The 13753-nt window shown below is 69.6% G+C and overlaps 1 protein-coding gene across 1 annotated transcript in view; it reads left to right on the plus strand.

The window, feature by feature from the left end:
- The first annotated feature begins 4738 nt into the window (after window positions 1-4738).
- The window catches only part of TAFA5 (TAFA chemokine like family member 5), a 93589-nt gene continuing 84574 nt past the window's right edge, over window positions 4739-13753 (plus strand). The window contains exon 1 of the mRNA XM_036019755.1: window positions 4739-4931. Within this exon, the coding sequence (XP_035875648.1) occupies window positions 4820-4931 (112 nt within the window). The 5' untranslated portion in view covers window positions 4739-4819. The remainder of the gene's footprint in view (window positions 4932-13753) is intronic.

Raw genomic sequence — 13753 nt, forward strand, 5'->3', positions numbered from 1 at the left:
CTCACTGCGGGTGTGCCGAGCACGCGTGCGACGGAAGTGTGAACGCCGCTAACACACGGGCTGCATGGGGGTAACGCGGAGGGGCAGGGTGGAGGGACACGTGGTTTTTCCTTCTCTCTCCCTTTCACGAAATTCTCCCTCAATGGACCTGATTTCGTGACGGGGGTGGGGGCCAGGGAGTGGCTGGGGCTCAGAGCGTGGTGTCTGGGGCCGGACTCCCTGGAGCCCCCTCAGCTGCCCGCCTGGCACCCCCTCTCCCCCGTCAGCGTGACTGGGAGCAGGTCCCGGTCCTCCCGCTCAGCCTCCTGTGCACCTGTGACGACAGGTGCTCGCTCCTTCCGAGGCTTCTCAGAGGCTGGGGGAGCCGCCTCCACGGGCGAGGGACCCGGGGCCGCGCCTGCGCTGGCGTGGAGTCCGCAGCACCGCAGCCACGACTCCGGCTGCGTCCGTGAAGTGGGTCGCTTGTCTCAGAGAGGACACGCTGCCCCGGCCGGCCCCCGGCCCGGCGCGGTTGGGGTGCCGAGTGCACAGCCAGGGTGCTCCCGGCCCCACACCCCACTCACACTCAGGCGGGGGCTGCTTCTCTGCCCCCTTCCCCACAGTGCACTTCCCCTGGGCGGCCGTCCATCCGCCGGCCCGAAAGCTCACTCGGGAAGTGGCTGGTCTCCCCGATGTCAGCGTCTGCCCCCTGGGCCTGTGGACACGTCCTCCCGAGTCTCCAGCCGGAAGCGTGGAGTCCTTACGACGTCTCTGTCGTGGCCCACACACAGCGGCCCAGCACCCGCCGACCAGTTCCACCCCCCGGGCTCCGGACCCCCCCCCCCCCCAGCACGCCTCCATCCTCACAGCGGTCCTGCAGAGAAGCAGCCAGCCCGGGTCTCAGCTGCACTGCGGCACCTGTGGGCCACTGCTGTCCTGCCCATCTCCCCGCCCCCCCGCCCACCTGGCCCTGCGCGTCCAGGGCAGCAGGGAGGGGGGCAGTGGCCTCTGGAAGGAATGTGGGGCCCACAGCGGGGCCCGCCTCCCGCTGCCTCCCCGGCAGAGACCAGCCTGTCACACAGTGGTGCCTGCCTCGTCCTGAGGTGCGGGTCCCGTCCCACGGCCCCGCCGTGGAGAAGACCCCCGGACACCTCCCCCAGCGAAACCCTCAGCCTGGGGCTAGGGCGTCTGGGAGCCCCCGTCGGCCTGGGAGCCCAGGGACCCCCGAGGAGGAGCGGAGGGACCGGAAGTCCACGCCAAGGTGCCTGGTTCTAAGGGCAGAGCGGGGACGAGACACGCCCGTGTCCTAAGACAGAGGGGGCTGAGGTTGCTGCCTGGACTCCGACCGAGGGCCCTGGCCGACCACCCCAGGAGCCATGCCTCCTCCACCCGCCTGTCCATGTCCGGTGCACCCCAAGGGCCCGGCCCCCCCCTCCGTGCAGGACACCCCTCCCGCTGGCCGGTCTCAGCGGCCCTGTGGCTGCCGCCCTGGTGTGGGCGACGCTCCTGGTCTTATCAGGGTTGGGTCAGTGCCGGCCTGCGTCTGCCCGGCCGGGAGCGAAGGTGGCACCGTGTTTCTCAGATAAACTCGTCTGGGGCTCCACACCGGACGCCCTGTCAGCCCCGGCGAGCCATCCAAACCAGCCAGCAGCAGCAGCAGCGCGCTGTCACTCCGAGGTGCAGCGGGGATCCAGAACTCGGCTTTCTGTTTCCTAGCAACGGAATCCAGGGCTCTGCTCCCCACCCCCAGCCCCTCGGCCCCCATCCTGGTCTCTTCCCAGTGCCCAGGAGCCGGAGGCAGGCCCTGCCTCTGGGCTGCTCCCCGGCTGTGTCCTCAGCGGGCGGGGTGGCCTGAGCAACCCCCCACCCCCCGTCTCGTCTCCCACCCCAGCTCCTCTCCCTCTCCGGCCTCCCCTGGGGTCCAGGCGGCCCCTCGCCCTGGGTCCTGGGCTGCAAGTGCCCAGGGCTCTGAGCCCTTCCTCCTCTTTGCAGGAGTTTTCAGTCTGAGGCACAAACTAGCCAGCATCCCCGACTTCTCCCCCAAAGCGAGTTCTACCCGGTCGGCCTTCAGCAGGGGTCCTGAACCTTCTCCACCCCGGCCCACCGGTGCCCGTCCTCACGCAACCCCGTTTTAGCAAGAACCTGGCTGAGCCTGTGTAACCAGAACGGCCACCCTCAGCATCGGACCGGCTTTGTCACCCCTGCCCCCCCAGGTGACATCGGAGCTCGGGGCTGCCTTCAGCCACCAGCCTGCCGGCTCAGTCCTCCCCAACTTCCCTCTCCCCCATGCGTCCCCTTGGTGAGTGCCCACCCCCGCCCCCACCCCCGCCCGCTCGTGTCTGGACACCCCACGGGCCCTCGCCGCATCCAGAGCGGGTGTGACCTCTCCCCTCGCACAAGCCCACCACGCGGGTCCCTCTCCCGGTGTTCCGGGTAAAACCTCTCATCGGTGTCATTGATGTTTTTCTGTGACACGTCAACCCCCTAACGGGGCAGCTGCAAACATCTCAGGGGCCGAGCTCCCAGCTGGAGGCGGCATCCAAGCCCCCACACCTGCCCTGTGTCCGGAGCCTCTCCCAGCCTCCCCACCCCACACCTACCCAACGAGGGGCGAGAGGGCGCACAGGAGGGTGGGGCGATGGGGCGGGCCACCAGCGTCTCGGGAAGTGAGTGTGGGCAGGGGAACCCGGGAGAGAAGGGGGTTTGGAGCGACTTCCGTTTCAGTTGTGTGTGTGTGTCCTGGGTGTGGCACCAGAGCTGTCTGAACAGCACTGTCCTGGAAGCTGCCGGGCGCAACCCCGTGCACCCCACAGGCTGGTCTGGGGCGGATGCTCCCCGCCCCTGCCCTAGTGGGCTCCTCGTCCCCACCCGTCTTGGCGCTGGCCACGCGGGACAGCCATTCCCATCGTCCCCCCCTGCGCCCCAGCCGCCCTGGTGCCCTGGGGCCGGAAAGCAGGCCCCTCTCGGGGCCCAGGGCCGGCTGCCACCTCTCTGCCAGCGGGGGTGCAGGAGGTGGGTTGGGGCCCTGCTGCACGTGGAGGGCAGTGGGGCTCGGACCAGACGGAAGCAGAGCGTTGACCAGACACCCGTCTGTGCACGGTCCCATGACAGCGGGGGCGTCCCCTGGCCGCTGGGCCTGCTCCTCTCGGCCTGGGCTCCCCGGAGAATGTGCAGGTGGTGCGGGTGGCGCATGCTCGTGTTGTGTGTGCACGTGTGTGAGTGGTGTGTGTTGTGCATGTGTATGCATGGTGTGTGCTACATGTAGGGTGTGATCTCTGTGCTGTGTGTATGTATGAGTGGTGGGTGTGTGGTGTGCGCATGCATGTGCACACATGTGTGTGGGTGCGTAGAGAGTGTGGTGTGTGGTATCCGTGACTGGTGCATGTCGTGTGGTGTGGGGGTGTGCACACACGTGTGTACATGTGCACACACGTGCGTGGTATGCATATAGGGAGCGTGCTGTGTGGTGTCTGTGAGTGGTGTGTGTGTGTATGTGAGTGGCATATGCATGGTGTGTGGCACACATGTACACACGTGGTGTGTGTGTGTGTGTGTGTGTGTGGACATGTTCTGGGGAGCTGTCTGCACCTGACAGCCACTCGGTCCCTCAGAAGCCAGGCAGCCAGGGTTCCCGGGGCAGGGGTGACGCCGTGACCACCTTTGCTTCTCCCCGATGTCAGTCCCGTGCCCGGGCCCTCCACTGGATCCTGGGAGGGGCTCCGGGCTCCCTTTCGGGGGTCTCCGGGCTTCCCCTCCTCACGCAGGCCCGGAAGACCTTCCAAGTTCCCCCCCGGGAGGGTGCGTTTCTCTCGGCCACTCAGGCACCTGAAGGTCCCGGAGGAGCCAGAGCCCCAGGGCCGGGCCGGGGGCCAGAGGCCCGCTGAGCACCCGGCCAGCAGCCGTCTCGCTGAGCCCCCAGGATGGGGGGTGGGGGGGGGCGCTGGGCCCCCAGCCCGGGGAAACACACTTCCTCCACCTTCCCGCTCTTCGCGGACACCAACCCGTGTTGTGGTGACACCTGCTCTGGGCCCGAACGGAGTCTCTGTCACCCTGCCCAGGGAGTCCCCCTCGAAGGGACCGGCCCCTGGACGGGGGCCGAAGACTCGAGCCGGGGGCCTGGTGGGGAGATGCGTGAGGGGCCGGCTCACCACGGCTAACGCAGAGAGCACAGGGACGGGAGACAGGCGTGTTCCTGCCTGGCCTGGGCGGACTCTGCTCGGACCCGGGTCCCAAGCCACACTCTCCCGGGGACGCCAACGCCCAGCCAGAAGCAGGGATGAGGGGGCCAAAGCACCCCATCCTCGGAACAACTCGGGGCGTCCACCCCAGGCGCGACCTGCTATCCCAGCTTCGCAGGCCCTTCGGGGGCAAGAGGAGGGCGCCCAAGTCCATGAACTTCCGGCTCCCTGCGAGGCGCCCTGGCTGCGGGGACGCCCGCACCATCCCCAGGCTCCGATCGGGCACGGCGTCCCTCCGCCCGCCTCCCCCGCCAGTCCCTGGGCCCGCGTGGGGCCCCCGCGGCGCCCCCGCGGCTCCAGGCACGCGCATCGGGCTCTTCCCTCGCATTGGTAGCTGGCGCGCCGAGCCCCGGCGCTTAGCGACGCCCAGGGTGGCGGGGCCGGCGTCCCCGGGCTCGGCGGGCGCGGGCACGGGCGCGGGCGCGGAAGCGGCGCGGGCGCGGGGTGGGCCGGCGCGGGGCGCGTTGGGCCGGAGCCCGGGCGCGGCGGCGGCGGCGGAGGATGGCGCGCGCGGGGCCCGCACGTGGAGGCCGGCGCGGGGGCGCGGGCAGGGCCGGCTGCTGAGACGCGCTGCTGCCCCCCGCGCGGGCGCCGCGGCTTCAATGGCGCCATCGCCCAGGACCAGCAGCCGGCAAGATGCGACCGCCCTGCCCAGCATGTCCTCAACTTTTTGGGCGTTCATGATCCTGGCCAGCCTGCTCATCGCCTACTGCAGTGAGTACCGCGCGGTCGGGCACCCGAACGGCCCCCCCACCAGCCCGGGCCCCGGCCCTCGCCGCTGGCTGGGGCCCCGGCCGGCGCCTCGCGGGCCGCCCCGAGTCTGTGTGGAGTTGCGGTCTCGGGGCGCACCGTCCCCCCGCGTTCCAGCCGGCCCTCCGCGGGGCCGGGAGGGTGAGGGTCCGCGCGGCCTCCTCGAGCTCGGGCACTTCGGAGGCCGGCACGGCTGCCCGAGACTCCCTCCCCGGACTCCGGAGCAGGGCCCGGGCGCCAGGCCCCGGGTGGCGCGGCGCGTCCCTGAGCAGCGATGCCCGCGGCTGCCCGGCGCGCTGCCGCCGCTCCGGCCCAGGCCGGCGATCCGAGCGGAGCGGACACTTCCCGGCCGCGCCCCGCGCTCCGGAGGCGGCAGCAGGTCCGAGGAGGGCGGACTGCACTGCTGGGGGGTCCGCGGAGCACCCTGCCCCGCGCTGTCTGCCGGCTGCACTCCCGCCAGGGGAGGAGGGGGGGCGGCGGCGGCCGCCGAGCCCTGAGAGGGGTGCCTGGGGGGGTGGGGGGGGAGCGAGGCTTGGGCTGGGACAGGGGCTGGAGCTCCTGCTTCCTGGGAAGCAGCAGGCTCACCGGGGCTTTCTCAAAAATCGAGAAGTGAGGGCTGGGCTGCCTGGACAGGCTAAGCAGCCACCACGGCCGTTTCTTGAGTCCTGTCCTGGGGGTCTGAGGAGGTGACCCAGCAGGTCCGACGAGCGGCGGCCGGTTCAGGGCGGGGAGGGGGGGCGGGGCGCGGGCTGCTGGGCGCCGGGGCTCAGGCCAGGGCTGAAGTGCCTGGGGGCCGTGGGGGACCTGGCACCGGCTCAGGGTCAGCTCGGGTAAGTGGGTAAGTGGGAACAGGCTTCCGTCTGGGAGAATGGGGTGTGTGTGTGGAGTCTGGGGCACCGTCCCGGGACTGGAGCGGGGGTGGGCGGCCAGAGCCCCAGGCCTGCGGTGGCAGCTGGTGGGGCGGGTGGGGGGCGGCCAGCGTCCTGGGCATGGGCTCGGCCGGGAGGGCGCGGGCTGCCGGCTCCCCGGCTGGCCGCCTGGCTCGGGCTCCGGGTCCTCCCCGTGTCCACGGGGTGAGAGGAGGGGTGCTGGGGAACACCTGTCATGGGGAATCGACATGGGCACCGGCCGGGGGGGGGGGGGCGGAATATACATTCTTTTAAAATGAAAAAAAAAATGGCCAGTGCTGAGCCTCCCTCCCCAGCCACCACCTCGCAGCCCGGCTGTCCTGGCTCGCAGCCCGAGCCTCTCGCTTCTCCCCGAATGGGGATGCGGTGGGCCACCACGGAGCCCGGGGCCCCGGTGTGGTCGCCCGAGCCCTGGGACAGCCCAGCCCTCGGGAACCGCGTGGTGAGCCGGGCGCCCGGGGCCAGAAGCTTCTCGCTCGGCCCAGGGTGGTGGCGTGTTTCCCTGCAATTGCTGGGGACAGCTGGGCACCGCGTGGGGAGGGGTCACGGAGCAGGAGGGTTCCCAGAGGGCTGTGTCCCCGAATCCCGGTCGGCACGGCCCCCGGGAGAGCGCTCCCAGCCCCAGCGCTGGGAGCGGGTCTGGGGTTTGAGAGACGTTTGCTCCGCCCCACCCCCACCCGCACCCCTTGCCATTTGGCTGGTGCTCCCGGGCACCCGAGGGCCCTGGGGAAGCTTCCTCGTGGACGGAGAGGGTTAACTGCAGATAAACTCCCGCCACTCGGAGGAAGTGCCATTTGCACGCCCTTCCTGGTGGCACCCGGGGAGAGGGGCTCATTCCTCGGTGTGTGGGGAGGGGGCTGTGGCGCCATCCCTGGCCAGCTCTGGCGGCGGCGTCCTTGGGCCCAGCGGAGTCCTGGAGACCGCAGGCCGGCCTGGAGGCCGTCCGCCAGGTGGGAAAGAGCAGTCGCTCCTTGTTGTTGCCGAGTGCAGGACACCCCTGCCCTGTGGCTCCAACACCACACACGCCCAGCACTGCCCGCCGGCTCCTCCTCCCCGCCGTTCCCTGCTGCGAGCGGTCCGTCCTTCCGCCCAGTCCTCCCCCACCGCCTGCCCTCACACCTCCCCGGACGCCCACTCCAAGCCCAGGGGTCTGAGCAGAGGCCGGACCCGCCAGCCGCTCCGGGGAGGGAGGGAGCCGCCACCCGCCTCACCTGCTCGGCCCGCCTGGAGGAGGCCTCTCCCGCTCTCTGGGAACGGCCCTCCCACCCGACAAGGACGTCTGTCCGTCCGTCTGTCCGTCCAGGAGCAGTGGTGTCCGGAGCGGCGGAAATCACCGTGACAGGAGCTCGGCCGCCTGCCCTTTCCCAGGTGTTTCCGGACCCACGCAGCCGAGTGACAGACGCACCCGTTACCCCAGACACGCACTTGGAGAAATTAATGCATTTCACGGAAGGAGAAAACAGACACAGCAATAATTTACAGCCCGGAACAGCGGTCCTGGAGAACGAAATATACACTTTGTTTCTTAAAGAATTGCTAAAGCCCGGGAGACGCAGCCGCCGCGGCCCCTGTGGCTTCTGCTCTCCTTCCCGGGAGAGCCCAGATGAAGGATAGCCGGCACCCTTGTTTGTAAATTGTTTTTGTTATCAGTCAGGATTTTTATTACTCGCCGCGTTTCCGTGCTGGGGAGCAGATACATTTGTATCATATTAATTAGGGAAAGTGATCCGTCTCCTCCAGGATTCTTCGGTCGCCTGGCCTCGTCAATCGGAGCCTGTCTCTGCCGCGCGCGCCAGGCGCTCCCTTCCTGGTGCAGCGGCGGCGAGAAAACCGGATTATTCCTCGGCCTGGTTTTCGGGGAGCGGGTGCTGTGCGGTGCTGGGCCCGGGGACCGGCCTCCCTCCTCCGCCGGCGCCTCGGATCCATCTCCAGGGCGATGGGCTCCCCCCTCTGGCCGGAGACAGACCTGCAGCCCGCGCGCGCGCCCGCCCGCCCGTGGGGCTAGTTGCTATAGTGACACAGCCTTGTCATTTTCTCCTGTTGGGGAAGAATTGCCAGGAAAAGCAGAAGCGGGGCGGGGGGCGGGGGCTTTCTTTAAGAGGCGTCCTCGGTCCCTGGGCGCGTCCCCTTGGCAGCAGGGACCGTGGGCAGGGAGGAGTGATGGGCTCCCGCCGCCGCTGCCTCCTGCTGGTCCCGGGAAGCCTCCGCCGCCGCCGTCCAGGCTTGGAAGGCGCTGACTCAGGCCTCCCTCTCCCACCCCGACGGGGCCCCCGGGGGCAGCGGGGCCGCTCTTGCGCCCCGGGCTTTGCGCTCCGGCCTCCCCCGTGCTGGCGGTGGTGACGCCCAGGACGCTCGCAGCCACAGGGGGGTGAGAGCCTCGTCACCCTAAACCTCGACTGGGACTCGCGCACGCCACGTTGGGCTCGCCGCGCAGGAAGACGCAGCGGGCGTCCGTGGGGGCGGGGCGTCCCCCGGTCGAAGGGCCGGGCGGACCCGTGCCCAGTCAGTATCGAGCGGTGCCTTCGCGCCGGCTGAACCCCGTGCCCCCTGCAGCAGCTCCGACACGAAATTACAAACAGCTTCAACATTGTCTTAATCCGTTAGAATATTAACCGAGCGTGGGCCCCCGGTGCCGCGCCTCCTTTATAAATGCAATTGATTGCGTATTTAGGAGAGATGGGGGCGCGTCACTCTCCTGCTGTTCACGTCTGGTCTCTGAGGCTCTGGGGGGGGGCGTCGGGCACACCGGGGGCTTCGTGGGGGGCCGCCTCGGACGGGGTTCCGCTCCTCCTCTTCTCTCCCACTGCGTTCTTGCCGAGGGCCGCCTGGGCACGGTCTGTGCCTCCCGGCCCCAGAGAGACTCCCCGATGTCGCTGCCATTGCTGCCGCCGCCGCCGGGGTCCCTGCGAGCTGAACTCCACGGCCGGCGTCAGCGGGCAGGGCCCCGGGGGAGGGCAGGTCTAGAACCCTGTCCTTCTGGGTGATGGTGGCCCCAGGCAGGCTGCCTGCCCTCCCCTGCCCCTCCGGGGTCCCGTCCTGTCCCCGTCCCTGGGGCTGCCACGGGGGGGGGGGGGGGGGGGGGGTGGCCCACGACCCGGCAAGGCCCGAGGGCCGCGTGCCCGCGTACTGGCCTGGCGTGCCCGCCTCCCGGCTGGCTCCCGCTCGGGAACTCCCCACTCAGGACCCGCCACTCCAACATCCACAGGATGAAATATGCAGATCAACTCTTGTGGCCTGAAGTATTTTCAGGCGACTTTTATGGCGTAATTATGGGAAAATGTTATGATAATGTGGCTCTAGGAAAGGGCAAAAAAGCAGATCATTAAAACCCCCGTTTCTTTATGCAGCTCCGCAGCTGTGCCGGTGTGGAAGGGCTCGTTTTCGCATTAAAACGTGGTGCTCCGGCGGAGTTCATAAACTCCGCAGAACGCCACCTGTCACCCAGGGCACCGCGGACGGCAGCCGGGTGACAGGCGGACTCGCGAGGTGGACCCGGTCACCTGTGTGCTGGGGGCGTGGACAGGAGGGGCCCGAGGACGGGGGGAGGCCGGCGGGGCTGCTGGTTTGGGGGTGGTCGTGGCCAGCAGGGCCTGTGTGCGGCGTCCTCTCCAAGTGCTGCCTCGCAGGCTGTTCATGGACCCGCCGGGCTGCTGGTTTGGGGGTGGCCGCCCCAGTGCGCCACTGGCTTCTATGAGGGCCCTGGGCCAGCCTGGGGGTCCTGCAGGCCACACGGGCCCGCCAAGTGCCCGCCTGCGCTGCCTTCCACACTCTACGCTTCGCAGCCCCCAGCTCCAGGCCCTGTGCCCGCCCCCCCCCGCCCCCTGGCAGCAGGGCAGCTGTCGGTGTGGCTCCACTTTCTGGAGCCGGGGAGCAGCTGGCAGAGGATCAGGACACTTCTCGTCTCTCCATCGCCCGAGATCGGGGCAGGGGCTCCCCGAGGCTCCGCAGCACCCCCATGCTTGTTAACACGGTTGGCAGGAGCCCGGAGTGGACGGTCTTGGTTCTCCGGTGAGGGGAGCGGGCCCTGGGATCCCTGGCCCGTGGCTCACAGGGGCCCCGTCCCAGCGTCCTGTGCCAGCGGCATCCCCGGGGAGGCGGCCTGGGCCTGGGGGGCGGGTTCCCTGGCAGAGCCCCCCCACCTCCTGGGGCTCCTGCCCCTCGCCCCCCGGGGCCGCCTGCGGCGGGCTCTGCCGCGGGGGTGGAGGGCCCCGCCCAGGCGCCGTCCCTGGCCGCTCCCGGGGCCGCGGGCCAGGCCGCCCACCTGCTGGGCGTGGAGGCCGTCACTGCGCACCCCCAGGCTCTCCCGGGTCCCGGAGGTGGCCCGCCGGCCCGAGCCCCTCCTCTGTGCCCTAGAGTCCCGTCTCCCACAGGTGACCGCGCTGCTGGTGGGGACAGCGCCATTTCGGGGTGACCAGACGTCCCCGATCCGGCGCGGCAGGGAGGGCTGTGCCCCTTCCCGCCATCCTCTCTCGTGCTCACTACACCCGCCCTTCCCAGCGGCGGGCGGCCGGGCCCCTGGGCCTGCTTCCGGAGAGTTCTCGTTAGAGCCCGAGGAATGGACACTGCGAGTGCTTTTCCCTCCGGAGGGTTCTGCTGGCAGGACCCTCGGCCGCCTGGGCGCTGCCTTCATTTCAGTTCTCAGGGGCGGGGGAGGGGAGGCCCCGTCTGTGGCGGCCCCGTCGGTGGTGCCGTCCGGGTTGCTCCACCTCCTCCCGACGGCCCCCGCCCGCAGGACTGGGCAGCAGGGGTGACTCGTGGGTGCAGACCCGCGTGGGTTGGTTAAAGAGACGCCTTCTCTCCTGGGTGCCGCGCCCTGGGCCGGTGCTCACCGCCTCCTGGGCACCTAGGCCCGGCTCCCGCTCCAGCCGAGGGGAGCCCAGCTCCATCCCCCAGGCAGGTGTCAGCCCCCTCCTGCACCTGCGTTCAGATGCGCCACCTCTGGGGGAGGCCCCGCGGCTGGGCGTGCCTGGCGGGTCCTGCTGAGTGCAGGCGGCTCTGGCTGCCCGGACACCCTTCTGTCCAGGCTCCCCTGTCCGGGGAACGGGGGCCCAGGGGCCAGGGAGAGGCAGCATAGATGTGGGGTGGGGGGAAGACAGCCCCCCACCGAGGGCTGAGCTCTGCCAGCCTCTCCATTTTCCAGCCCAGGGACCCGGGAGCTGGGGCTGGGGACAGGTGCACGCACGTCGGAGGTGCATGTGAACGCTGGCTGGGGGGGCGGGGAGAAGCCCTCGCCCCCCCCACCTGCATGTCTAGGGGCCAACACTAGGCCCACGCACCCAAGTGGTGTCCTGGGAGGGGGCTGGGTGCGGCAGCCAGGCAGAGTTGGGGCGCCCGAGTGGCTCTCCTTCCCCTGCGTGAAGGCCCCCGTGTGGGCTGGGGGCCGGCTGGGCCAGGCGGCCGGTGCTCCAGGGTCACCGAAGTTCCTTGTCCTGAGGCTACTGGGCTGCCACCCACCCTGTGGGCGTTGCCAGAGTGGGCGACACGCCCCCACACCTTGCCCAGGCCCCCAGCGCCAGCGCCACCTCCAGGTTCACGGACAGCTCCAGTACGGAGTCCTGCAGATGCAGGGTGGGCGGCTGTAGCCCCAAACTTGGGGGGCATCCCTTCCCCCCAAGGCCCCCCACCCGGTCCCGTCTGCCTGCCTGTGTGTCTCGGACATCCAGCCGTCGGGGCCGCACCACGGTGTCCTGGCCGGCAGCGCGGTGGCTGGCGGCCCCTGACCTCCACGCCAGGGCTGCGGATGGCGCTTAGGAATCTCCAAGCCAGAACCACGCGGTGGCCAGCTCTGAGCTCACCCACTCGCTCCCAGGCCCCCGGCTGGCGAGGGGATGGAGGGGTCTCCCCGGCCGGCTAAGCCCCGCTGGACACAAGCGGGCGCTGTGCTGTGCCTGGGCCCGCGGGCTCCCAGCAGCGGGTGTCGGGGGGCGTTGAGGGAGAATCACACTCGTGGGTTTTCCGGATCTGGGGTGTGTGTGGTGTCACCCGGCGCCGAGGACAGCGTCGTGACGCCCGCCTGTGGCTGCGAGCCGTGGGCTGCGTTCTGGGCAGGGAGCGGAGCAGCTTTCTGGAGAGCGTCCATGTCACGGTTCTTAGCACCTAAAATGCTAATGTCTCAGAAGTTGTCTCAAAGTGGCTGGGCTCAGGAAAACACTCCGGCTGTGTTTCCACTGATCTTTGTTCTGGAGCGCCACCCCGCCGGAGGGCCCGTCTGGAGCACAGCTGACACCGTCCTCGGGCCGCCCAGGGCGTGGGCTCCTGGGGCTCCGGGATGTTCCCGGGCCGCCGCACCACTGTGACAGGTGGGGGCAGGGGGCCGCCGAGTCCTTCCTGCCTCCTGGACAGAGGCCCGAGTCCCGCTCACCCGGTCCTCCCAGGCCATCAGGACCCCGCATGGTGTCTCCACGCTGAGACCCCGACACATGCGTCCCGGGGAACCCCACCCTGTGAGACACGGGTCCCCCGGAGCCAGAACAAAACTCGTCACCGGAGCGACGGGACGTCAGCGAGGGGCAGCCGGCAGCCTCTGCGTCCGAGTCGGCACACTCCGGTCGGGGGAGCAGCCGCCAGGTCTCTGTCAGCCGCCGGGTGACGCACCTGGCACCTGTCCCCGGAGACCGGGCTTCGGTGGAATGGGCACAGAGCACGTCCAGAAGGGGACCCACTTGCAGGTGCCGGGCAGCGCCCACCTGCCCACCCAGGCTCCGCTGCCCCCTTGGCCTTGGAGGTCCGGAGGCGCGGGGACTCGTGTTCGCAGACGCCAGCGGCCCTGGCCGCCGCCCGCTGGAAGCCCAGGGGCCCGTGGAGAGGACGCAGCACCCGATGCTGTCGTCATGGAGACCGTGGAAGACCCCAGGCTGCCGGCACGGTCTTGGGGGTGGTGGGGGGGGCGAGGTAGCTGGTTCCTGTTCCACCCTGAGAAGCGGGCAGGAGACCGGAGACCAGGGTCTCTGTCCACTCCACACACCAGTGCTGCCCACCCGGAGGGACCCGGAGGGTGGGGGCAGTGCACACCCTAGACCCAGGACACCGGGTTTCCAGCTGACCCCAAACCGGGCCTGGAACCTTCGCCAGGTGTCGCCTTGTGCCTGGTTTGGCCCCAGCAATGGCGGGAGGAGCTTCCCAAAAACACGGGGGGGGGGGCTGCTGAGCACCATCGAAGGGTCACTTGTCACACTGGAGGGAACCCGAGTGGCAGGCTGCGCTGGGCTGGGGGTCAGTGGCGGCCAGGCCGCCTGTGGCTGCAGACGCTCAGCGTGGCCGCGACCCCTGGAGCTGGGGGAGCCGGTGCCCCTGGGTCCTCACCACCCCGAGCTGCATGTGAGTGGAGCCTTCGCAGTGAGACGTCCGGCCGCAGGCTCAGCCCGTCCTCTCCCGTGTGCAACACAGGTGGACGCGGTGAGCTGACCTGCCACCTGGGACGGTCCTGCTGGCCTCCCTGGCCCCGTGTGTGCTGAGCTCCCCTGAGTGTCAGCAGGGCCCACACCCACTCCTGTTGTCTGTGCTCACACGAAGTCCTCCGCAGAGGTGGGCCTGCCCTTCTGTCTCCTCGTCAGCCCAAGTCAGCTGCCGCCGTCAGTCATTTACACTTGAGTATGAACGAGGCTCTGATGCTGGTTTCACTCACAGGGGTAGTATGGACATAAGGTGTCTGCTTCTGTGACCCTGACCTTGAGTACTAGCTGCTTTCAGTGTTTCTACCTGGGTGGTCGAAGGGCCTCTAGCCCCTGTCCAATCCTCTGACCGAGGGGGCAGGCTGAGCGAATTTAAGGCCCCCAGAGGTCCTTGTGGCCAGTCCTCATCTGCTGGTCCTGCCACCCAGAGTAACCGTGCTGGCCCTGCTGCGTTCTGCTCAGAATACACAGTGTGTGACCCCGTGCG

This window comes from Phyllostomus discolor, chromosome 2, assembly GCF_004126475.2.
Source record: "Phyllostomus discolor isolate MPI-MPIP mPhyDis1 chromosome 2, mPhyDis1.pri.v3, whole genome shotgun sequence".
Lineage (NCBI taxonomy): Eukaryota > Metazoa > Chordata > Mammalia > Chiroptera > Phyllostomidae > Phyllostomus > Phyllostomus discolor.